Here is a 26,662-nt window from a genome sequence, read left to right as displayed (position 1 = left end):
GTGTGTGTGTGTGTGTGTGTGTGTGTGTGTGTGTGTGTGTGTGTGTGTGTGTGTGTGTGTGTGTGTGTGTGTGTGTGTGTGTGTGTGTGTGTGTGTGTGTGTGTGTGTGTGTGTGTGTGTGTGTGTGTGTGTGTGTGTGCGCGTGTGTGTGTGTTGCGCCGAGCTATTGCTAAAAAAAAAAAAAAAAGTGGCTGTGTACCCAACCGAACTACGGCTCAGAGCAATTTTATGTGCCTCCGACAGACAGACATAATAGTGGCCAGCTTGATAGTGATAATTAGTAAGGGTGTGATAGCTGTCCCTCCTACACACACACACACACACACACACACACACACACACACACACACACACACACACACACACACACACACACACACACACACACACACACAGACACACACACACGTACGGACTTGCATACATACATAAATACAAACACACATATAAATGCTGTATGAGGCAGAGGGGGGTTGGGATGTGAGGACCAATGGAGGATACTAAAAAAACAATCCAGTTAAGTGCCAGCACCCTCCAGCTGCTCTCTCTTTGCGTCTCTCCCTGCCTTTCTTCCCATTTCGACTCTTTGTCCCTCCGTCTCGTCTCATCGGTGTGGATCTAGAGTGCTCTTATGCCAAACTGGGACAAATACCTAAAAAGACACACGCACACATACACACACAGAAGAAGAGACACGGAGGAAAAAAAGAGAGAGCAAGTCTGGAGAAGAGACTGTTGATCTGAGGGGGCAGATGAAGGAGTGTTGGAGTGTTGGAGTGTTGATGTCTTCTTCACTATTGCTTTGTGCCACATTTCAAACACTGATTGCCTTAAGAGGACAATTTACATTTCATAGTCTTTCACAACAAGTGGGTGAAATCGGAGTCAGCCATAGATGGAGGGAGAATGATGTTTCAAGAAGGAAGCCAAGGGTGAGGGAGTTCACCGCGCAAAGGTAAAAGGGGGTTGTTGCTCGAGTCGCTAAAAAGCAGGACGCATAAACAACGCTTTCTTTTTGCTCCTTCTCTGTGTGGCTGTCTGTTTGCGCGTATGGACGTTTTGTTTTTCCTTACGCTTGGTAGAATGCACCTGTGTGATTTTTGAACTTTTCCTTTCTTTTTTTTTCTTCTTATTGGATTCATACGAGTTGTGGAAGAAGAATAGGAGCAGTGTGGAGAGTTGTGGAGATGAAAAGAGAGCCGGAGGAATTACGAATGGAGTTCGGAGCGAGGCTTTATCTGACGGGAAGCTGTGAAAGTGCAAAGTACAAGAAAACTTTTCCTATCAGCACACTCTCTCAGCTAGGGTATAGGTCTGTGCCCCCCACCCTCCCACCCCATGTGTGTGTGTGTGTGTTTAGAAGATAGCTTTTCCTCCCCAGTGGAGGAAGACATCGGTGTGTCGGGGAGCGTGATTGGTTGTTGGCCCTGAGGGTCTGTCTTCTCTATCTGTCTCCTGACTGGCTGCTCTGTGACCAATCAGACGCCCGGACCTCACCATGGCAATCAGATAGTGACACACTCTCTGTGGGCATCAGCAGGTCATCTGGAAATACCTGTTATGTTTTATCTCCCTGTGACACACGCACCAATGCACACACACACACACACACACACACGCACATCAATCTAACCTTTCTCTCTTGTCTTTGTCTCTCTAGGAGATTGCTGCATATCTCATCACTTTTGAGAAACATGATGAGTGGCTGACGACATCACCAAAAACCAGGTGAGGAGATGATTTCCTCACACGTACAAACATCACATCGCTCAATCAGTTCCTGACTCATACTGGTTTAATCTCAGTGACTGCGTGCCTGTGTTTGATTAAAACATTAGTGATGTACGCCGACTGTCTCCAAAGGGTCTCGCGGAAGGCCCACTCTACATGTAGAGAACGCTCTAGAGCATGGTTGGACTGTAAAGCACCTAGTCAGCTGGAAATGGAGTATTAATGAATGTAAATGTATTAGAATAAGTGATGTATAATTCAGACATGAGAGGGTGGGGGGGTTAGGGAGAGGGGGATGTGTGTATAAGACGGTGTGAACAGGGATTCACATGCCAGAACTGAATATTCATCGATCAGGATGAACCATAAGTAGCTCTTTTCCTAGAATGGAGAGGGGTTAGAGCCAGAAAACAAGGCAGGAGGAAGGGAAGGAGGGAAAAAAAATGAAAGACTGAAGGAAAGGGCAGTGTGAATTATTGATAAGTCACCTTATTGGCATTTACTTTTGTTAATACAGATGTAGGTATAACCAAAAAAAAGAGAGAAAATGAAAAATGAAAGGAAGAAAATGACAGAAGAAAGAAGAGAAAAGAAGAAAGAAAAAGTTAAGTTAAAGAAAGTGAAGCTGTCACCTCGTGGCTTCATTTCTGATTACTGACACCACTGAAAGCCCCAGGTGATGCCTCTGCGCTCCTATTGTGAAAGCTGAAGGACTCTTCTCAGGAGCAGCCGGAGGCCAGCAGCACAGTTTATGTTGTGGATGGATTTCTCATTGATTGGTTGTGCTGCCGTATAGCTTCAGCCTCCCAGCAGCAGCGGCAGCAGTCATATTGGTGTTATTGAGCAGCAGTTAGATATAATCCCATTTACACATGACACGAGGCACGATTAGAACAGATTACACCTAATCCCATCAGATGGAAAGGAGCTCAGCTCACGGAGCCAGTGACATTTATGTGTGTGTGTGTGTGTGTGTGTGTGTGTGTGTGTGTGTGTGTGTGTGTGTGTGTGTGGTGTGTGTGTGTGTGTGTGTGTGTGTGTGTGTGTGTGTGTGTGTGTGTGTGTGTGTGTGTGTTGCACACTTGGTTGTGGGTGGTTTGGCCACAGTGTTGGGGGGTTGGAATATTAAGATAACAATCAGTGACCTTCATTTCTCCCCTCACTGAAATACCTCATCAGTTCAATGTAATGACTGTTACCTCCTCTCTCCCTCTCCTCTCACTTACTCCTCCTTCTCTCCTCCCTTACCGGACTCACTCACTCACCCACTCTGTCTTTTTATCTTGCCGTCTTTTTCCCCCCCCGTCTCTCCTCCCCTTGCCTTCTCTGTTTTTGCTCTGCTACACTGTGGAACAGTGGAAAAGCTTTTTATATCCCACACATCACAGCCCAGTAACAATCAATAGCATTTATGTCTGCTTGAATCAGAGGGTTTGCAAGAAACATGGGCATCATCCACGTCCGTGCACCTCAATGCGTGCGTGCACACACACACACGCACATGAACATGTCCGTATTTGCTGCCCACACACACACACACACACACGCGCGCACACACACACACGCACACATACACGCGCATCTGATCTCATCCATCTTCTCCATAACATAATTAGAATCAGCAGCACCAAGATGACTCACACTGCTTGAGACAGAGACTAAACTTGGCTTTGATCGGTGGGTGGGGGTCTCCACTCCACTAAGAAACTGGCAGGCTCACCCCAAAACAGAACAGATTTAAGGTGTCAAAGAAAATCAGCTCAAAGTAAATCCAATTTCACTACACACAGTGTTCTGAGTAAATTGCAATCATCTCAGACCATATAGATGTGTCTACATCAGAGAGGAGAGGAGAGGAGAGGAGAGGAGAGGAGGGGAGAGGAGACAAGTTGGGATGGTTGTAGAAGGAGCAAATGTGAAGATGAAAATAAGTGGATAGCAGAAACATGGGACTGAAGAAGCAGTAAAAAGAAAATGAAGAGATACTACGATAAGAAGAATAAAGGCTAGAGGTTGATCGAGAATAGAAGAGGAGGTGTGTCAATGTGTGAGAATGTGCACGCGCATGCACGTGACTGCGTGTGAGAGGAGCAGCGCTTGTGAGTATATGTTAGTTTATTGATTGTTAACACGGGCTCTTCTCTTTCTGTTGTCATGAGATAAGGTCGAGGAGCGTTTTATTCCCCCACCCTCCTCCTACATGCACACACGATCACGCACACACGCGCACCTGTCCTTAACGTTTTAAAGTGTAATGATTGATTGCCGAGCTGGAGCTTTGACATTGAGCCCAAAGAACACGCGGCGGTAGGTCCTGCCATCTCTGATATCACCAGAGCATCTCTCTCTTTGTACATGTGTGGCGCCTGGCGTGTGTCTGTGTGTTTGTGCGTGTGCACGCGTGCTCATCCCACCAGGTGTGTATAGGATGGGAGCTTAGAGGCCGATGTTCCTGCTGTGCCAATAAATCACCCTACTAAAATATTAACATGTAGGAGTGGGAGTCTATGTAAGGGAGGAGAGGGGGCACATGGGAGCAAATAACGACAGTGGGAGGGTATCGCTCTCGTCACTGTGGAAACCCTACTTTGGCCTGTTTCTATATATGATTTCGACATGACAACAATTTACGGTCACACCAGCAGAAGGACATTACATTTTGTTTGTGTAATTGGTACAATGCAGCAAATTCATACAACAATGTGTCTTTCTGTGTGTCCCACTAAGTTTTTGATTTTTTTTTTGCCCCATCAGGCCTCAGAATGGCTCCATGATCCTCTACAACCGTAAAAAAGTGAAGTACAGGAAAGATGGCTACTGCTGGAAGAAGAGGAAAGATGGGAAGACCACCCGAGAGGACCACATGAAGCTGAAAGTCCAGGGAGTAGAGGTGAGGGTGGGAAAAAAACAAGTCGATGGTCATGTTTGCCACCGAGTGGAATGGTTTTGCTGTGAATCTTGTCCTTAACTCACTCTCCTTCTTCCAAGGAGAAACGTATGTGTAACACAAATGAACACACAAACGCAGCACTGTGAAACTACAGGCCAATTTGTGACCTGAGAGCGAGTGGTGTTGCCCCTCTTTCTTTCCCACCCTCCCTGCTTCCCTGCCTCCCCTCTTTTCCCTCCCTCTCTCGCTCTCTCTCTCTCTCTCTATTTCTGAAGGATAAGAGTGTGTTTGGCCCGAGGCCAGGAATGATGTCAATGCCTCCTTCAGCAGAACAGAGAGGGGTATCGATCCAGTCTCAAGGCAGCGTCTGTGTGTGAGTGTGTGTGTGTGTGTGTGTTTGAGTCACATCAGCCAGCTCAGAAATTGATTATTCAGCAGGAATATACCAAGAGGTGAGAGGAGTGAGCATGCATGTGTCAGAAACAGAAAGAATGTGGTGGAGAGGGGAGCGAAGGAGAGACCGTGAGGAGGCACATGGATGTTTACTGAGGGCTTAGTAGTTTTGTATTAAAGGTGAGCTGGAGACAGGCGAATAAGACACAGACGTAAAGGGAATAATTGAGATCAAGTATTCCCATCTACACCTCTATTATTTACAACCCCACACGCCCATTGACATTCATCTCTCAAGCACTTTCTTGCAATAGTGCATTGGCGCATACAGCTCAAACATGCACACATAAAAAGGCAAGTGTTTGTCTCCGTGGTACTTGGTCAGTAATTGTTTGTGTCACCTCTTCCCAGGACCCCTCAAGCAAGCAAGTATGCAGTGTGTAGAACAGCGGATGGGAATGAGGGAACAAGCAGAGCAACGAGATGAGCAGAGGGAAAGAGGGAGGATGGGGAGAGGCAGGAAGCACGAGAGAAAAACATAACCCTGGATGGAGAGCCTCCTCATATCGAATGGAAATATATGGAAATGCACTCTGCCTTTGGCAAAACACACTTTAGATAGAGGGCGGGCTACTTCTGAGAAGAGGCAAAATGGCGAGAAAATATAAGTGTGTGTGTGTGTGTGTGTGTGTGTGTGTGTGTGTGTGTGTGTGTGTGTGTGTGTGTGTGTGTGTGTGTGTGTGTGTGTGTGTGTGTGTGTGTGTGTGTGTGTGTGTGTGTGTGTGTGTGTGTGTGTGTGTGTGTGTGTGTGTGTGTGTTCGAAAAAGGAAACAGGGCAAGTTTTAAGTTGAGATTGTATATTGCCTGATTGCCATATGTTTGTGTTTTTGTTGCAATTTTGCTTTTACAAAACAGTCTCTTTACGGGTGTGTTTGACTGTGTGGGTGTGCACGAGTTTTGATTTCACTGCCTTTGAAGAAGTGGCAGTGGTGACCTTGATGGAGGGTTTTTCTGTCATAATTTCATCATTCCTCCCCCAAAAAACTACAGACACTTCAGTTTAAGGCAGGGTGTTGAACCGCAATGGATTTTGAGGACTGAACAACTATTTTAAGTTGCACAGAATGTCAATGGTCTTTTAAAAATCTGAAATCTCTCTTTAAATGCTGTGTTTGTTGACTTCATATCGGTTATTCAGAGCGCAGATATTTACTGCTTTCAAATGTTATTTTGTAATTGAAGAAACACAGAGCTCTGATGTTTGTACAGAAACTAAATTCAGGTAACGTATTGGGACCAATACACAGCATCCTAATAATTTATACTGCATTCAATATTGTAGATTCTCTAAAGCTGTGGAAATCGGTATTTCAGCAAACACTGTATTGTACATATATAAGTTTCCTCTGCTCAATAGAGTCCCCACTGATCTTCCTCGTTTTCATCTTGTCCACAGTGACACTCCACTTTCAGTGTGTGCTTTCCTGGCCTTTTCCTTCATCTTCTTTGTCCCTTTTACTGTTGCTGATCTCTCTCACACTGTGTCTGTGAGCTGACAACGCTGTAACTTTTGGTGAATTCCAAGTGGGTTATGTCTCGTCCTGCAGAGGCAGTAAATTTCACAATCTTCCTGTGCTGTAATTGTCAACATCAGATTTATTGTATTTTAGAAAAGACATTAGGAAAAAACGCATACAGCATGTTTGCAATTTAGTTTTAGCACCACAATCAATACAACCTAAGTGGGTATAACCTAAGTTCTCCTCTCCTGTTCTCTCCTTTACTATCCTCTCCTTCTCCTTTTTCATTCTCTTGTCTTGCTTCCCCCTGTTTTCTTTATTTGCGACTCCTTTCCTTTCCTTTCTTTTCCTTTCCTTTCCTTTCCTTTCCTTTCCTTTCCTTTCCTTTCCTTTCCTTTCCTTTCCTTTCCTTTCCTTTCCTTTCCTTTCCTTTCCTTTCCTTTCCTTTCCTCTCTTTAGTGTCTGTATGGCTGCTACGTCCACTCCTCCATCATCCCCACCTTTCATCGTAGATGCTATTGGCTGCTGCAGGTAAGCCCACCGCCCTTTTCCCGCCTTGCCTTTTCTCACACTTTTGTACAAAAACAAAACCTGATTTTTTTTTTCCACTGTGCTAATATGTTGGCATTAGTTCAAGTCAATACTGTATTGTTTATGTTGCACCAAATATATAAAAAAGCCATCCCATGGCACAAAGAAAAGCCCGACAATCCAGCATGATGTAGGTGTTGGTGGAAAGTTAAACTCCCTTTTAACAGAAAGGAACCTCTGCAGAACAAGGCTCATAAATGGCCTCTTTCTTCTGCTCCTGTTCATGTTAGGTAAGAGTAAGAGGGAAAAGGAGAGCACAGCGGCAACAAACTACTGGAGTTGATATCAAACAGCAAGTTAATCCACTCACTACAAACTCAATGGAGGCACAGATCATGAAGTCCCAGGTCTACCGTCAGATCCTGCAGGAAGATACAGAGAGAGTGAGAAGAGAGCAGACACAACCGGAGAGAGAGAGAGCGAGAGAGAGAGACATTGGTGACATGCAATGACAACATGTGGATGTATATATAGAGAGAAAGTAGAGAAGCTTATTGAAAAAGCTTTCCAAACAGTGTAAACTGAAATCACCTGAAATGGAAAGATCGTCCAGGGTGATGTGAGCCTAAACTATAACCTCTACGAAATAGAAATGTTTTAAGCCTGATCTTAAAAGTACAAACAGTGAGCCTCGCTAACGGAAACTAGGAGCTGATTTCACAGGAGGCGAACCTGCAAGCTAAAAGCTCTCCCTACTTATATACGAACTGTGGGAACCTCCAGTGAGTTGTGAAAATGAAGTGTACACCATGGTTTTGTCATTGTAGGCTATACTACTCACCCGTTATGTCGCTCTTTAGCATTTATTTCAGCTATGTTATGTTCTACATTTAACACAAAACTGGACAGCTCAAAGTTATAGTTTATTATTAGCGTTATACCCAATTTCACCCGTTAAATTGTCAGAACACTTCTCTAAGCAGAACCATAAACCAGCAATAAAAATCCTCCTCTTCCAAATTAATGATGCACAATCATACTACTTAAAATACTATCACGAAACTTGCCTCATAATAAAACTTTATGCTGCTGATTGCGTGAAGTGTCCTGCACACATTCAGACTGCTTGAACGTACCTCAAATATGCTGCATAGTGCTCTTGCAACATGCAGAGTCCTAATACTCATACTACCTTCCCAGAAGTTGACTGTAACTTCCGAGGCGCGGTGTGTTATCTAACCCTGACTCTCAATACTTATCGTGAGCATCAAGGACTCACTCCTCTCCATGTGGTCCTCTCCAAGAAATTACCCCGGAGCTACAAACAACACACACTACATGGTCTCTTGCTTTCTTTCGTTTCCTCTCTCTCTCTCTCTCTCTCTCTCTCTCTCTCTCTCTCTCTCTCTCTCTCTCTCTCTCTCTTTCTCTGTCTTGTTTGCTTGCACTAACCCGCACACACACAGCCGGGTTCAGGTCCCCTCTCCCTCTATGGTCCATGCTATAGAACCATAGAGGTCACCAGCACCTCATCATCCTCAAGAGGACAGCTTACATGATGAATCTCAAGCATGTCCGCATACATTTGCACTCCTCCTCTGATAATTTCTGTCTGGTCTGGGGGAAAAAAAAAATCAAACACCGAGACATACACATGTAAAATATGGAAATTCTTGCACTTTACTGTATTCATCACCAGAATGTTTCGCATAATTTGTCGGTTGAAATTAACAGGGAAATTCCAGACATCACTGTAAATTGAACGCGCCATTGCCACATATATTTTCTTTTTCAGCATGCCCGACGAGTTAAGGGAAAATTTGACTTGCTTGCTATCCATAATGTGCCATTTTCTGCTCTTTGCGCAGATATCAAAACACATCAGTGAATAGGGTCATAAATCAGTCTATGAGTGCTGTTGCATTGCACAGTGTGGTGCTGTAGTAGCCCACTGTGCTATCCTCTTTTGGAAAGAAAAGTGTTCCACCTCAGCAGGTCCTCCCCCTCACCTGAGTCTGTCTTCTGAATCTTTCATCAAGAGGAGCTTCTCGCTCTCTCTCTCTCTCTCTCTCTCTCTCTCTCTCTCTCTCTCTCTCTCTCTCACTCTCTCTCTCTCACACACACACACTCACACACGTACACATACATACACGCGTGCACGTGTGTCAGCATACTTGTTGAATCATTCATGGTACAGAAATTCCATGGGTCTGTTGCTGGTGACCTGCAGTATAGTGCAAGCCACTCTATCCTGCTGTTTCTTTGAATCTCTCTCTCTTTCTCTCTCAAAATATAAATTTATACACACGTGCCCACACGCACGCACACACACACACACACACACACACACACACACACACACACACACACACACACACACACACACACACGTTGACACTGCAGGGTTAGAGAGAGTGATGAGTGGGCCTCACACTGTTAAATCTTTTATGGGCAGGTGAGAGAACCTTATCTGACACGCTATGTCCGACCTCCTCCTTGCCCTCCACTTTCTCTTCCTCTCCTCCTCTCCCGTCCCGATACTCCCACTCCCTCTGTAAACAGAATCTATCATTTTATTATCTCCCACATGTGGCTAAAAAAAAAAACATGTCAAGGAGTTAATGAACGATCCCCATGTTGAGCTAACATAGCGCGTGTGCGTGCGTGTGCGTGTATGTGTGTGTGTGTGTGTGTGTGTGTGTGTGTGTGTGTGTGTGTGTGTGTGTGTGTGTGTGTGTGTGTGTGTGTGTGTGTGTGTGTGTGTGTGTGTGTGTGTGTGTGTGCGTGCGTGCGTACACTCCAGAATCCAGACATCGTGCTGGTGCACTACCTGAATGTACCAGCAGTGGACGATAGCGGGAAGCCATGTGGTCCTGTCCTCTGCTCCATCAACACAGATAGGAAGGAGTGGGCCAAGTGGAGCAAAGAAGAGCTCATTGGACAACTCAAGCCCATGTGTGAGTTGTCTCTACGTCAGCAATCACTCACTATCCTCCTGCTCTCAAGCTCGCACAGCCCTCACACACTTCTCCTAAACCTGAGCATGCCAGTCACCTTGGGTCAATAACAAGCGACTTGTCATGACATGCTAATATCAGACAAAAGAAGACGCTGAAGTACTGAGCCAAGCCTTCCAAATTGATCTGTAGGAAGTTGGTGTAGAACATCTAAAACCCAGATAATTTGGTTCACCAGGTTGTTTTGTAAGCTTGGCAGCAAAGTGGTGCATATTCTGGAGCTGAGCCATCTCTTATCAAATGAGACAACAGGTGCAGACAGCAGTTCAGGGGTGGTGATATGAGCATTTCCCTCTTGGATTAAAGAAAAATACCTAATCTTACTCAAGCACATCTTTGACATGCTGCTGCCTGGAAAGGTAGTTAATAGGTATAGAAAAGGAAGACGGATTTACCGAAAGGTGATCGCAGGGTGATCGCCGGTTATTATCCAGCTAAATGAGTGTATGAAAATCTTAAAATATTTGCTTTTATCTGGATTACATAATAGCTTTACATGTCACTATTTGAAAATATATTTCTCTTGTAAAAAACGCCATAGTTAGGGTTATTCACTATCCACTATAGATACCTTTTCAAACAGATGCTTTTTTTTTTTTTGGTATGCAACAGTCTTAACAGTCAACGCCATGCTGCCACCTAGAGGGAAATAAAGATTGCAACTAGGAAAGGGAGGGATTGAGGGAAAGTAGACAGAGATGCCTGAAATATCCAGCATGTATTATTCATAAATCAGCATCAGGGAGTGGAACTCCAGTACACACACTAACACACATACACACACTTATCTCATCTCATCCATCTTTTTGATCTGGTTTCGAAGGGCAAATAAGGACAGCTGCCCAAAATTAAGTGGCTTGCTGACTTAAGTACTCCTTCATTTCTTGCTCTTGCTCCACATGTCCTAATTTGTCTACACAGCTCTTTGCTTTTTTGTTTTCTTTGCTCTTCTGACTTCATCACAGGCTTGATCCCCCCCCCCCCCCCCCCCCCCCAAGCCGCTGGGATTTTTATGACTGTCAGGCACCAAAAGATTCAACTTTTTGGTGTTTGGCTTTCTTTCTGAAAATGAACGAGCTGAAATAAAAAATTTAAAAAAGTAAATGAACGTCTTCTGCTTGAGGCACTTGTTCTTCAAGATGCTTTAAATCAAATCAAAATAAACTTTTGAATTAAGTGTCAATTTTGCATACATATCCAGAGAGTTCACAAGATTTTTTTCATCAAGTGATAATTTACTCTTCATGAACTCACGTTGATTGTGAACACTGGAGGGCGCTATATACACCGTCTAATGTATGTCAGGTATTTCACTGAGAAAAGCACAATATATAATATCAGATAAAATATAATAGCTGTGTCCTTTTTCTGAAATGATACATTCTTTCTTGTTTTTTCTATTTTTTTTATTTTATTTTTGTGTTTGCTTTTCAGGTGCTGGGAGCAGCCTGCATCAGAAATGTTCCAGTGTCAAGCAGCGCATCATCTCATCCAAGCAGGAGCCAGGCGGAGCAGCGGGAGGGGGAACTGCAGTGGGCACCGGCGTAGCGGCAGGCCAGAGAGCTGAGGAGGCAGATGGCACGGAGGTCCAGAACAGTGATGTGTCAGAAGGCCAGACAGAGCCCAGTCCTGGAGGAGGCAGGAGCAGGGCAGGTGGGGGAGAAAGGAGGAACGGGAGGATAACCAAACCCTCCTTGCTCCCGCAGAGCAGCATGGAGGTGTCTTCCTCTACGTCTACCAATCAGGTGGAGGTTCCTGACACCACCCAGAGCTCTCCACTGTCTATCGCCAGTGACATGGCTGACAGTCCTGCGCTGGCCATCGGAGCTGGCTTATCACAGAGCACAGCTGTATTCATGTCAGAGGTCACCACGCTGACTGGGGATTCGGTTTACTCTGCTGGCCACACCCACCTGCTGGCATCCACTCATGAAAGTACCACCGCTGGCCTTCTGCTGGCTGTCACCCCTGAAAATCAGAGGTTTGCATCCTTTCCCAGTGGGGTAGGCTTAGGGGAGGCTGGAGAGTTGGTTCTGTCAAGCTCTTTAGACTCAAGTGGAGGAGTCACCGTTCCCGAGACCACCATGACATTTGACCCCGATTGCTTCCTCAACAACCCCAAGCAGGGCCAGACGTATGGGGGAGGCGGCGGTAAGGCTGAGGGCTGTAACGGGGATGACGGAGGACTCCACTGTTCCTCTAACGGCTTTGTCTATAACCCGGCGCTGGTCAGCAACATCAAGACGGAAGCCACACCCCTGGAACAGCCGCTGGCCACACAGAGCAGCTATGTGGGAGAAGGAACCGGCCTCAGTCCCAGCACCACACTGGAGCAGATGGACTTCAGCGCTGTCATGTCATCAGCCTGCGTCCAGAGTCTGGCCCAACCTGCACACCACCCTTCCCCAGGCCTCTTCCTCCAGGCGTCCCCCCAGACAAGCCAGCCCCCTCAGCTGCAGACCAATGGCACTGACACAGCCCAAGAAACAGGTGAATCACAGGCTTTCATAAGCCTTCCCACAGTGCCAACAGACTCTCCCGTCACCAACGGAGACCCCCACTCGCACCTCCACCAAGCTAGCACAGACCAGCAGGCTCTGTGCACAAGGAACGGACAAGGAGTGGCGGCAGGCTCTTTTCCCCTGACGCCGCAGGGGGCTGCTGTCGACCAGTCGGGAAGCAGGGCTCATCAGGACGCCGGGGGCTTAGACAAGCCGACTGAGAACGGAGGGGAGTTGCTGCTCAAGGCCGGGGATACGCACGAGGCCTATGCAGGTGTTGACACTGAACACTACCTACAGCCCACGGATGACAATGGAGGAGGAGAGGAGGGTGGGGGCGGTGGAGGTGGAGGTGGGGGAGGAGGGGGAGCGGGTGGGGGGACAGGAGGAGGGGAAAATGAGATCCTCTGTAACGGTGTGAGCTTGACAGGGGCCAGCAGTTCTGTGGTGGCCAGTCCTCAGTCGATAGCGGCCGGCGCAAACATTGAAGGGGCGCTCTACAGTTCTCCGCTTCCTCAGCAAGGTGGAGGGGTGTCAGCTACCACTGCCGGGGCGGGAGCAGCCATCAGTCTTGAAGGTTTCGAGGCTTCATTCGGGAGCCAGTTCTCTGATCTCATCAATGATTTCATCTCGGTGGAGAGTTCTGGGGCCGGCGTGGGGGCCGCGGTCACTGGGGTTCTCATGCCTCAGGAGGGGGCTGCAGGAGAGGAGCCCAGCACAGGGGCAGGTCACCTGCAGGGACCGGAGGTGGAGCAGGGAGCTCTGGGTCTGCTCCAGGAGACCGGGAGGCTGTTCGGTGTGACGGACTACTCCCCAGAGTGGTCTTATCCCGAGGTTAGTAAACCCAACTTGATGATCATTATTTATTAATCATTGTTCCCTACATTAAAATTAGACCTCTCGCCACATGAGTGACGGGAGCTTGTACTGTTGTTCTACGCCGGAATCACACTCAGCACAATTTTTACCGTCAGCATGGTTGTGTGGTCCCAATACTTCAGACCACTGATGGGATTTTGATGAAATTTCAATCTTTTAGCGATTCCCCTGGGTGGCCTCATTAATTTACCCATGTACCACTTTTAATATGTCAGACACTCGCTCTGCTGGATTATGATGAAACTTGTGGAAAGGCTGCCTTTTTACCCTCAGTTCATATTACGGGGGCAAGCTCCAATTGGTCGGCACAATTACTGGACAAAATTGTCACAAACAACTTGTGGTCTCTAAATTCAGCTAATATTATTCTGCAGCTTTGTTCCTGCATCATCAGCACGATGTCAGTTTTAGTTTTGTGCTTCTAAAAAAAAAGAAAAAAAACAACAACTTACAGGTTTGTCTTGAACAGTACAAATGGCAAATTGGAAAAAAAAAACTGTTTGATTCTTCATATCTGCTTTGTTTATCGAGAATCGTGCTTTCTGTATTTATTATTATGTTTTTGGCTTCACTAGTTTGAGCTCATGACATATTCACTGTTCAACCTATTTTATTGAATGTAATAAGCTGCTCGGCCTCTAGAGGCTGCTACTGATCTTTTCACTCTAGAACGTTTGTCATTCACAAAACTTTCTCAGCAAGTGTAGTATGTGAATTCGAATATCAGTTTCCATTTAGATAGAGCAGGTGTCAGACTACAAATACTCTCTTACTGTAATCACTGTACAGTTTTCAGCTCCTATTTTTCATAATATTTTACTTTGATACACACATCACATTTTTACACATACTGTATATGTCTGAAGCATCGAGTCTTTCAGTTCTAAAGACGTTTTTTTTCTAAAGTGTTTTTTTTTTTTTATTCCATGCTGTTACAACACTGAGACACAGAAATTATCACCCATTTGTGTATCCGTTCATCTATCATCACATCTCTTTCCTGATCCATATTTACATCTTAACAAATATTCAATTTTTTTTTCGCTTTCAGTACAGTAACAGCTGCGAGAGATATTTTCAACCAAATTCCACTATTGGATGCAATTCCAAATCTCTTAAACCCATTATTAAATCAACAGAGAAAACTTACAACATATCAGATGTTTAACTAAGACATGGCAGATGTTCTAAAACATCACATATTTCTTTTTTTGTTTGTTTTGTCATTCTTGATCATGGATATTTTATTCATGACCACCGTCTGACAAGAGAGCAGCTTACAATTTTGTGTCATTCCATTTTAAAGAAGCCTTTTCCAGTTGTATGATTGTTTTGACTTTTTGCGTGGCTAACTGTTATCACACAGTGAATATTGGAAGTGTCCATGCAGTGGTTTCCAATCCAGAGCCATGTCTGTTCTGAAAGCTGTTCTACCTGACGGATCTTGACCCCACAAGAATACAATACAAAACTCTGGCCTCCAGATTCTCTGAATAAAGTTGATGATATTTTACACTGCAGATGGTAGAACATTCCAAATTTCTGTTAGTTCACTTGAAGGAACAATTTTTTGTTAAGTCTTTTAGACTTATTTTTGCTGATCAGCAAACCGCTGCCCACCTTCATTTCTTAGACTCTCTGTTTTATACTCAGCTGTGTTACAGTCGAGCTGCTAAATATCCAAATTAGTTGTAAAATGGTCCTTTTTCTTTATTGCATTAGTAGCGCCTACTTTTTTAGCCTTTTGTTGTCAATATGCCATTATTTTTTAAACAGGGTGCTGCCATGAAATTTTATATTAACAAATAGTTTCAACAATTTCTTTCAATACTTCAATTTGTACGTTTTACAATTTCTATTGTAAATAAAAATATGGATGTGTGAGACGAGCAGATTTTACCAACATTTTACACATTATCTTAAAATATTTGGTCTGTTTTAGGCTTCCTTTGAGAACATTTCTGAGCCTTTACTTTAACTTGAATAAAAGATATTGCATATGTTTTGAGGTACACTTTATCTTAATAAAGAATATGTATACTTTTGCCACATCTCATGTTTATGTTCTCTGGCTAAAAACCCTCATAAAGATGCATTTCAAGCGTAGGCTCCTCTGTAGACAAGTGGATAAACATACAGGGACACATTGCATTGTTTCTTTGTTCATTACCTTCAGTCACACTCATAAACATACTAACTGGTGATCATGCAGTACATACTCAATACTGTAACGTAGCGTGTTGGCCTCTGTCTATATGCCATAGGGTGGAGTGAAGGTGCTGATCACAGGGCCGTGGTTGGAGTCAAACAGTGAGTACAGTTGTCTGTTCGACCACATCAGCGTCCCCGCTGCCCTCATCCAGCCCGGAGTGCTGCGGTGCTATTGCCCAGGTAACACTCGCACCACACACACTTTCCTTTGTCAAAAAGTGATGCCTGCACAATCTAATCTAATAGGACATGAAATCCCATTTCTATGAGATTATGCCCCAAAAAATAAAAAATAAAAAGAACATGGCAAGACAGGAGAGGTTTCCTTTTCTGGTGTTTGAAACTGGGAGTCTGTTGTCTAAACATTTTATTTATTTATTTATTTACCTGGTCTGTGTGTTTCCAGCCCATGACACTGGACTGGTGATGCTGCAGGTAGCTATGGGTGGTGAGGTCATCTCCTCCTCGGTGGTGTTTGAATACAAGGCACGTGACCTTCCTGCTCTGCCTTCTTCTCAGCACGACTGGCTTTCCCTGGATGGTAAGAGTAGCCGTTTGTGTGCATCAAGCGTACTTTATGTTCACACTCATCATGTTGTCTGTGTTATTTACACAGGCAAGGACGTAAAACCTATAAACACAATGGCATTTGGGTGTAACTGCTTCATCGCGTGTAGGGAGCTTTAATATGGGGTATAAACCTGAAATGATGAAGCAAATAAAAATTCTTTTCATTCTTCTGTTCCGTTGCACCTCAGAAGAACCTGAGAATGTGTGCTGCTGCTGTTTTATATTTCCTGGTTTCTTGTTATACTGTGAGATTTGTTTGTCGACAGGTACCCACTTATTATGTAAATGCTTCTGCCGTGTGTCTTCTTTGCTTGCAAGCAGCTTCTGATCTTGTGTCTTTGTTTGCCTGTATGGGATCTAAGTTTCTAAACAGTTTGGCTGTCTGTTCTTTGAAAGGTGTGAGCATACACATACAATTATCTGTTATCCTCACTGCAAAGCATTCACAACAATTTTAAATTCCATCTTTTCTTATAGAGCTCATTGCCTGTTTAAAGGTCTTGCTGTTGTTCTTGTTTGGTTTGATCAAATACAATCCTACTGTGAGATGTTTAAGCACAATTACACGTGCTTCTTGAGGGTTTGTTTGCCCGCATGGCTCCGGGGAGGGGGAGAGGTTAGCTTCTGTGTGCAAATACATCCCCCTGATGCAATTGCGGCTCTGTAACACACGGGTCTCCGCGGCGAGGCATGTCCTGGGTTTACTCTGCGTTCGCCCCCGTCTCTGCGTTACGCAATGCGGCAATGCGGCTCTCCAGTCACAGCAGGCTGACTGTTTGCTGCTGGAGTGAAGGGCAAGGACACAATGCCTCAATCCCGGTCTCTGTGACAGGGAAAATGTTGGGCACCACTGGCATTGTGCTTTGCAACCCTCTCCCCCAGCTATTTATAGGCTCTGTGTTTGACTTTGACCGCGAATGGTGAGACGGAGCGGCGCGCTCTGCGCTATTCTGGCTCCGCTCCTTTGTTTGGCCTCAAAAGCCTCTCTGTCTGAGGAAAAGGGGAAAGAAAAACAAAACAAAACAAAAAGACAAGATAAATAAAGATAAATTCGTTCAAATCGAGTCACCGTAGGCAGACGGCTTTGTCACATGCCATCGCTCCAATTTAGCGTGCGTGCGGGCTCGTTGTGGCGATGACGACCGAGACTCCTGCGGCTCCAAGTCTGGCGGGCGGATTTGAAGCGCTGCGCTCCCAGACACAACGTGGCGGAGGCATCTCTCTCTCTCTCTCTCTCTCTCTCTCTCTCTCTCTCTCTCTCTCTCTCTCTCTCTCTCTCTCTCTCTCTCTCTCTCTCTCCTCCCTCCCTGCACTTAGTTGTGTTTTGCACGGTTGGTGAAGCAATGTGTGAGTCGCACACCACTTCAAACTCACGGGGTTGAGCAGAAGCGGGAACGGGAACAAAGAGCAGCGCATAGGGAGACTGGCTGTTTGGGTTCGTAGCGTATTTGATTTTTCTAACCACATGGCAACTTTTAAGCGTGTCCTGTCTGTGGCCACGTCTGCTTTTGTTGTTGTTGGTTTTTGTTGTTGTTGTTGTTATTGTTGTTGCTTCTTTCCAGCGTTAAGTTTCTGTTTCTGTCGATGGACGTAAACATGCTGCCTGTTCCGATTCAGAGCTGTGCGAGCCGTGTCTACTTTCAGCAGCCTTCCCATTGTGTGTGGGTAAAATATCCGCATGTGTGGAGAATCATGTAGTTACCAGCCTTGTCGATGTCAAACAAAGGGGGTGGAAATGCCTCAAGTCGTCGTCTCGTTTGCACGCCCGGTTGTTGAGCTGAGAGACACGCTGGAGCCTGTCTGGGTTGTGTGTCTGCTGGTTTCAGCACCACGGCAGTGGACAGCGACACCGAACTCCAGAACAACAACAACAACAGCAGCAGCAGCAGCAGCACTGCTGGTGCTTCTGTAGAGGCCCACAACATAACAAGCAGAGGGGAGGAGTATCACCTGAAGCTCACAGACACACTGTTCCTTTAGTGCCACATATCTGCTGGATATAATTCTCAAATTAACATTGAGGAAATCATTGTGTGTAAATTTACTTGACTTTTGTTTGTTTTTTTATTTCTATGCCATTATTTTTTAAGCGTAGCCCAACATCCATACATGGATTATTGCAGATTATGTATATGCTTTTTTAATCTAATATTACTATGTTTTTAGATTATTATTATTCTCGTGATATTTTAAGTGCAATTACTAATTGTTGATATTCAATGGGTTTGTCTCAGCAGGGGCAAATGTGGGAGGAGATTCTGGTTCAGGATTATCTGAGGCTCCTTTGTCTTTAATTAAAGCTGTACCAAGTGGTTTCCTTTTGTTCACTTGGCGGCAACACAAACAAGTTGCGAATGCAGTGCTCTTATGTGTACCAAGCAGAGGTTAAATGAATGAATTACAAATATACACTTTTATGTAATTAAATTGTATTTTTGTTTGGCAACTTATTTTTTATATCTATTTTCTTTCAAGCTATGTTGTTGCACAGAAATTAGGGAAGCACATTTTTCTGTAGACGTTTGCTGGTTCAATTCCCAGTCAAACACATTGCAGACAATAACCACTGGTTTGCCACAAGCTTAATAAGCAGAAAACGGGAGAAAACATATTTTAAGATGCAACAACTAATTTAATTCAAATCCGTGTTACATTAGTGATTAACAGCAACTTTGTAAAGGTACAGGCACAGCACTGCTAAAATGCCCTTTTAGAAATAGGGCTAAAATGCTGTAATGTGTTAATAGAGTTTAGTTGATGTTACTTCAAACTGTTTGGTAAGTTGCCCAAAGCTGCTTCTTAAATGTTTCAGTGCAATATTTGTATTATACTTTTAAACAGCATTTTCATTCAAGTCTTCTGTGTAGTCCTTATGAAAAACTAAAGCAGTTTTGTAAAATGGTATGTTAAACTCATATTATGTTAAGGTGCTTAAAGGTTGTTGGTTGTACATAACTTTTTCAAAGGACTAATTGAGCATGGGTCAGTGGTCATTAACCTCCATATCCTCACAGAAATGAGATCAGCAGCATCCAGACTCATGTCTCTGTGTGGCAGACGGATAAATGTGTTACAAAATGTGACATAAAAGACAATTTTTCAAAAATCCTTGCTTAATTTGTCAATTAAGAAGGGTGATTAAACAGTTCATTCATCTTTATTTAAATGCCTGGTGTCAATGAATATTTAACTCTCATGATATTTCAATGTACAAATCAATTAACCCATTTAATTAACTGCATAATAACACTGTAGCAGTTGCCAGCCTCTAGTATTACCCATTTTCTTCTGTTTCTAATTAAAATGTGTTCTTTATTTTCCAGTCGTGTGTGTCTTTATGCAGCTGTGCTTGTTTGCTGCTGAGTTCTTGTATTTGCTTTCTTAATTGGTGAAGCTGGCAGCAAGGAGAGTGGAGTGTTTTGCTCTGGAGCCAGCTGAGCTGTGTCACTGTGAATGCCCCTCTCCGGTTGGCTCAGAGGGGAAAGGAGGGGCCTGTGTCTTTGTGTCACTGTCACTGCTCCACCCTTTCTTGTTCAGCCTGTGTGCTGCAGACAGCATAAAGAGAAATAGGAGTGAAGTCAGAGGAGAGCAAAATAGAGAGACTGAGTGAGAGAGCAGCAGGTGGGATGACATAATGTGCACTGCAGCAAAACTGCAGCAGCAATGAAACAAAGGGTCACAACCACAAACAGCCAGGCCACGGAATATAACCTGCATGTAATATTAGCTGTATGCTCATTCACTCACACACTTCACACGTTTCTCTACTTCCCATTGTGTGTGAAGGGATTTATTGGATTTCAGCTTTGATTTATTCACCAATATTGAGCCCCTGAGACGAGCTTCGCTTTTTAAGCCTCTCTAAGTAGGACTTACTGAAACATCGTGTTGATTTGCTAAAATGCGGCGGGAAACTCCACGCTCCCAGCTTTATGTGTCCCAACTTTTATTCCTCAGATACCCAGTTCAGGATGTCCATCTTGGAGCGTCTGGAGCAGATGGAACAGAGGATGGCTGAGATAACCAATCAGAACCCCAGCTCTGAAGCCATGGCAACCAAGGGCGGAGGAGTGGAGGGGGGAGGAGCCACTGATCAGCAGACACAAGTAAGACAGCGGATTCGGTGAAATGCTCCTTTACAGTTGGCCAGCGATGCTGTCACACAAACAAAGAAAGACACACTTTGAAAGCTGATATTTCAAAGGTTAATGAGTTCATTGCTTTTAGCAGACAAACCAAAGAAATGCCATCAGGTGAACTGGACATTGTTTTATGTCATTTTTTCCCGTCACCCACTGGCTTCATCAATTATGGATACGGGGCAAAAAGCCTTCAGAGACATATAACCAAGTCCACTTCATGTGGATCAAGATCCAGGACCGCATGCACGAGGTGTTTCTAATTTATGTTTGAGAGCTTTAGAGTTAATTCATTAGTCATTTCAGAACACCTTATCAAATACGAAGCAGTTTTGTGCCAAAAATTGCAATCTCAGTGAACAGAGAGACCACACACACTCACATTCACTCCTCGGGGCAATTTTAGGGTCACCAATCCAATTATTTACTCAGGTTAATATGCAACAATTACTCATGTTCTTGCATCCCAAACTTTATAATTATAAATAATATTCAACCTGTCTATTCAGGTGATGTTAAATATATACAAATGTCCCTATTACAGATTTTCATTTGTCATTTTGTTTTAACTTTTTACTTTCTCCGTCAAACCATCCATCATATCCAGCACACACTCTGAAGTAAACACATTTCTTTAGAGGCACAAACACTGGCAACTGCTGGGTTACCCTTCTTCCAGTCAACAAACATTTTTTTGTATGTTCTTGCTTTGTTTCTTGAATCTTTTAATTTGACTAGATCTATGACTTCCGAGTGAAAGTTAATTATATGTTGACAAAAGCCTTTCCTACTGTGAAATATACTGTAAAAATGAATATAAACCGCTTCACTCAAGGTTGACCCTCTTTCCTTCGCAACCTTCAAGATCTCTCCTGATCAGGGTTCGTTCGAGGGTCGTGTGGTGGTGGTGTGCGAGAAGATGATGTCTCAGCCATGCTGGGCGACTTCCAATCAGCTTGTCCACAGTAAGAACTCCAGAGGAATGACCTTACTGCATCTGGCTGCAGCTCAGGGCTATGCAGGGCTCATTCAGACACTCATCCGCTGGCGGTGAGTTACACTCAAACAGTAAACACGTCTCTCAGCAAAGATTGCATCAGTAGCTTCACTTTTGTTGTCTTGCTCTGCAGCACAAAGCACGCTGACAGTATTGACCTCGAGCTGGAAGTGGACCCACTAAACGTAGACCACTTTTCCTGCACTCCATTGGTGAGTGATCAGTACTTTAGCAAGTTGAAGTCTGTTAACTTCCTTGCGTGTCTGTGTCGGTGATACCTTTTCTTTTCTCCTGATCCTTGCAGATGTGGGCGTGTGCTCTCGGCCACACTGAAGCAGCGTTGGTGCTTTATCAGTGGGATCCTCGAGCTCTCGCTATTCCCGATTCGCTGGGACGCCTGCCATTGAACATTGCCCGATCCCGAGGCCACACCCGACTGGCCGAGCTCTTAGAGCAGCTGCAGCAGAGTCCTCAGACTCAGGGCCTGCCTGCTGAAGCTTGGATGGACAGATGGAGAGGAGAGTCACAGACCAGTGGAATAAGCAACAGCGCCAACCCGAACCCAAACTCAGGTGCAAACATTTCTAATTTCACCAAGAGCTCATTCAATGAAAGTTCAATAAATGTACATGGCATAGTTTCTCATCAATGCTCAGGATATGTTTGATGGGGTTGGTTAATCTCTGGGACTCGTCCCACCAACCGCCAGCTTGCAGCCGGGTCAGGGTACAGACTCGTAGCTGTGCTCAAGTGACAAAATTCACCGACAAGCATGTGTAACGCTCACTACATTATTTTGTATCTGGCTTGTTTGAAACACGTACAAAAAAAAATTGTTCATGAGACAATGTGTTATTATGTTCAATATTCTCCTGAAGTAGCCTCGAAACTGCTCTGCCCCTTTTTCTTATACCGCATTCATCTTTTTGAACAAATTGAACAGTGTTTGACGTGTCACACTGGAAGCTTTAAAGGTGCTGTTAGGCAGTTTGTGTTCCCTTCAGACAGTCTTCTGCTTCGGTAAGCTGAATGGTTGCTGGCCTCAGTTACACAGAGTATTAACAAGGCTGACAGGAGAGACGAATCCACCTTGCTATTGAACGCGAGGCAATAAAACAAATAAGTGTATTTCCCAAATAGCCTGACTTAAAATGATGATTCAATCATGACCAATAGTAGGCATATTTAAATATAGTGCGGGTTATAACGTTAGACTACTTTTGCATGTTCACTCTGGGAATCTCTATTGTTGTCATTCTTTGACATGGTTTTTTTCCACGATCTCTGTTCAGAGCTGAGGAGAACGAGGCCGGAGAGTCAGGCAGACGCCCAGAACCAGAGCTGGAGCCAAACAGGACACAGAGTCCCACAGGGAGCCCAGGGAGACCAAAGTGGTCCTCCCCCAGCCAAAAGACTCAAAACCAGCTCTGACACACAGCAAAAGCTAGCTAACATGATCCCTGGCACCAACCCCATCAACCCCCTCCGCAACTCCTCCCCAAATCCTAATCCTCAACCTTCCCTCGTCCCCAAGACCCCACAAAGTCAACCCTCCAACCTCAGCTGTCAGACAACGCCTCTCGTCAGCCCCAGCCAGCCTCAGCGTCCCAGCGCCCCCTTCTCCCACCTGCAGGCCAGGATAGGGGGATCAGGAGGGGGCACCCGGTGGAGTCTGAGACAGACTCTGGGGCAGCGTAGCCTTGCAAGGAGGATTCTGGGAAAAGAGCGACTTGCAATTCACCTGCGTCAACGAGTGCTGTCGGACAGGGGAGAGGAGACAGAGCTGCTGGCGTACCAAGATAACACAGAGGACCTGCAGGTATGATCAGCAGGCTATGTGCAGGTGCAGGGGAGGATTTTTCTTTCTTTTTTTGTACTAACTAAACCTGTGTTTAATGTGAGCTGAATTCTTGATGTGAAGATTAAAGAACAGAAGTGGCAGCTGTACGAAAGGAAGTGATCTGTTTTCAAGCTGCATCATCAGCAACACAGTTTTTTTGTTTTGGTTTTTTTCCAGCATAGAGAAGAGCAATGTGGTCCAAACTCTGTGAGAGGGGGGCTTATTGGCTCATTTACGACTCTTTAGAGTGGTTGTTCCTCAAAGTATTGTAAATTGACAGAGCTAAATGTTATTGTGTGTTACAGATGGACATTACGATGCTGGCTGACCACATCATGGAGACGTCATCTGGTCGGCTCAAGCACGGAGCCATGGAGGCTGAACTTGAGTCTGCGAGGGCGGGGATCAGCAGTGATGTCAGGTTACTGTCTGGTTACCTTGGTGAGGTGGAAAGGTGAATAAAATGCTTCTTTTTTTTTTTTTTGAAGACGCCACATATTCAACCTCACTCCTGAAAAGGCTCCAAATGATTTTGATGTATTATTTTTTTGCTTTCTTCAGATTTCTCAAGGCCAAGCCACAGACTCCCAGCCCCAAGCCAAACTCTCTCTCAGGGCCGGAGGATCAGCAGAGTCCTCAGGCTAAGCAAGCCCCGCCCTCCCCCTTTGAGTGGAGCTCCTTCCTGTGTGCAGCTATTAAGGAGGAAAGGTTGAAAACTGACTCCTCCTGTCTAGCCATGACTGATGCAGAGCAGGGAGAGCTGTATGAAACCATCAGGCATGCTCTGCACTCCCTCAGAAAACACAAGGCAAGGCTGGCTTTCACTTTCAGTGCAATAATATTTATTATGAGACCACCGTGACTTGTTTTATTCTTCTCTGCGTAGAACTCATTCTGACCACAAACCGTTTTACGTGGACAAGGTTTACTCATTGTGTCGCTTACCACAGGGTCCCATTCAGGAACAACGTAAGGAGATCGCAGCAGTTATTCAGCGCTGCTATAAGAGATACAAGCAGGTAAGAGTTAAACGGCCATCAATTCACCGTTCGAAAACACACTCAAAAGTTTGTTTTGTCAGTTGTTTCTATTCACACAACATTCACAGAAATGTAATTCAAACATTTAAAAAAAATATTTAACGTGATCTGTTTTGATTGGTAAATAGAGCAGAACTTCTCATATTTTGAGAAACTGTTTATTGGATTTTCTTGATTTATGAGCTAAATTGGTGAAGAAGCAAACCAAAAAACAAAAACAATTATAAGTCGCACAAGAAATATTTCAGATGCTGTTAAAGGATTTGAAGCACTGTGACTGGCAATATTACATCTGGAGCAGTAGACAGTGTATGCTCTAGCTTTTCATTTTCTTTAGAAAAACTCTTGCTCCCAGTCTTTTTCTCTCAGTCTGTAAGATAAGCATGGATGTTATATCCCACAGCTCAATCCAACTAAAGATCCAACTTTAGAACTGATTTGTTATTTAATGTCGTAGCATCCTTTATAAACATCATGTTTAATTTAATCAATGAAAATGATTTGCTATGAAGTTTCTGTAAATATACAGGCTGGATGAGTTCAGTGGTTGAAGCTTTTATCCATCGTTTGAAGTTTTCCAGTACCCAGGATTCAACATTACCAAAGTACGTCTCCTCACGTTGCTGCTGTCTCCTCTTTCAGTATGCACTTTATAAGAGGATGACCCTGGCAGCCATCCTGATCCAGAGTCGTTTCCGGAGTTTCCACGAACAGAGGAAGTTCCAGCAGAGTCGTAGAGCAGCGGTCCTCATCCAGCAATACTACCGCTCCTACAGACACTCCCTCAGGTAGTACACACTCACACACACACACACACACACACACACATACGCAGGTAAAGGAAGCCACAATGCAATTAAGCCTCCTGACACTTGTGACTTTGTTTACAGCAGCCTCCTAACTAAAAAACAGAACCAGGCTGCTCGCAAGATCCTGAGGTTTCTGCTCCGATGCCGCCACAGGTGAGGCACAAAACCCCTTAAACATCCTCAACCATTCACATAGGCACACACACACACACACACACACACACACACACACACGCACACACACACACACACACACATACACATCGCCACCGGTGCTAATAGTTGGTATTGTTTTACTGTTCCTGTGAAGCCCCTTGATGGACCATAGGCCTCTGAAGCGGGTGAGTCCTGTCTCGCTCTCTTCTCTCTCTCCCTCTCTCCCGGTGGCTGATGCTTGTTTGCATGTCAGCGGAGGGAGGGGGAGAGGAGATCCTCGATTATCATCTCTCTCTCTCTCTCTCTCTCTCTCTCTCTCTCTCTCTCTCTCTCTCTCTCTCTCTCTCTCTCTCTCTCTCTCTCTCTCTCTCTCTCTCGCTCTCTCGCTCTCTCTCCCTCTCTCTCCCTCTCTCTCCGAGGACTGCCAAATGATGTCAGTAGTTGTGCATGACTGACAGGAAGACAGTGGAGCGATTCTTGCATACAGTCTTCCTCGGGGCATGTTCTGACTGTCATCACTAGAGGACTTTTATGTGTTTTGCTTGGCCTGCCAGTTTCTTCTTGGTGCCTTGGTGGGTGTGGGGGGGGGTTGGACGAGTGAAGCGTGTGTGCGTGTATGCGTGTGAATTTCAGGGTTGCAGGGGGTTTGTTGACTAACTTTTCTCCTTGCTCTGAGTATGGCCTTTGGTTATGAAAATGTGAAGAAAAAAAAACACACAAACAGGGAAATGTCATGACACACACCACATACACACAGAAATGTGTGACTCTGTCACTAATTTCTTTTTGGTTTTCTTCAGGGCCAGAGAGCAGAGAAAGGCCAGGGGTCCTGAGAGCCCTCCGTCAGGCCCCACACACAGCCCCCTCAGCCTGTGAGCACTCTATACTCCCTCCCTTCCTCCATCTTCCCCTTTCTTTTCCCCTTGTCCATACCTCCGACCTCCTCCTTTTTTCAATCCCAAAACATTGCCCCCCCACCCTCTTCTTTTCATCCCTCCCTTCTTTTTTCTCACCTTCTTCCCTCTCTTATCAAGAGAGGGGGGAAAAAAAAAAAAAAAAAAAAACTCTTCCCAGACAGACTGAGGACAGGATAGGTGTCCATCATGGCAGCTCAGACAGACAGACTGCTGGGCAGAGCCCAGGGACCTGGCTCTGCCCACAGCACTGATCCTCCTCCACAGTTCCACTGGGAGGCCATCACATTAACCTCATGGCATTCTTTGCACTCTTCATGGGTTTTTTTCATTGCAAGAGCAAGTGGATGAGTCGAACAGGAGGAAGCAAGGAAGCGTCCGCCGGCGACATTCGGCTGTCGACGTCAGCGGCCGGGTGCACAGAGAGGCTCCTGCGACCACCAGCTGGCTCAAGAGAAAGGCTACTTTGACACGCTGAAAATACACAAAGCCAGTTGTGTTTTGTCTCCAAACAGAGATCCATG

At 44.9% G+C, this 26,662-nt stretch overlaps 1 protein-coding gene across 1 annotated transcript in view; it reads left to right on the top strand.

Moving 5' to 3' along the window:
• The window catches only part of LOC308129085 (calmodulin-binding transcription activator 1-like), a gene marked incomplete at its 3' end in the record, with an annotated part of 54,110 nt that extends 28,010 nt beyond the window's left edge, over positions 1 to 26,100 (top strand). The window contains 18 exon segments of the mRNA XM_080494858.1: positions 1,661 to 1,728; positions 4,486 to 4,621; positions 6,994 to 7,065; positions 9,869 to 10,022; positions 11,517 to 13,417; positions 15,727 to 15,853; positions 16,080 to 16,214; positions 20,201 to 20,349; positions 21,248 to 21,432; positions 21,513 to 21,591; positions 21,684 to 21,951; positions 22,672 to 23,198; positions 23,525 to 23,673; positions 23,781 to 24,027; positions 24,170 to 24,238; positions 24,902 to 25,047; positions 25,150 to 25,221; positions 26,025 to 26,100. Coding sequence (XP_080350984.1) covers positions 1,661 to 1,728; positions 4,486 to 4,621; positions 6,994 to 7,065; positions 9,869 to 10,022; positions 11,517 to 13,417; positions 15,727 to 15,853; positions 16,080 to 16,214; positions 20,201 to 20,349; positions 21,248 to 21,432; positions 21,513 to 21,591; positions 21,684 to 21,951; positions 22,672 to 23,198; positions 23,525 to 23,673; positions 23,781 to 24,027; positions 24,170 to 24,238; positions 24,902 to 25,047; positions 25,150 to 25,221; positions 26,025 to 26,100 — 4,560 coding nt within the window.
• Between the last annotated feature and the right edge of the window lie 562 nt (positions 26,101 to 26,662).

The sequence above is a fragment of the Blennius ocellaris genome, assembly GCF_963422515.1.
Source record: "Blennius ocellaris genome assembly, chromosome: 4".
Lineage (NCBI taxonomy): Eukaryota > Metazoa > Chordata > Actinopteri > Blenniiformes > Blenniidae > Blennius > Blennius ocellaris.
The sequence above is the reverse complement of the archived record's forward strand: the minus strand, read 5'-3'. Positions and strand labels throughout refer to the sequence as shown.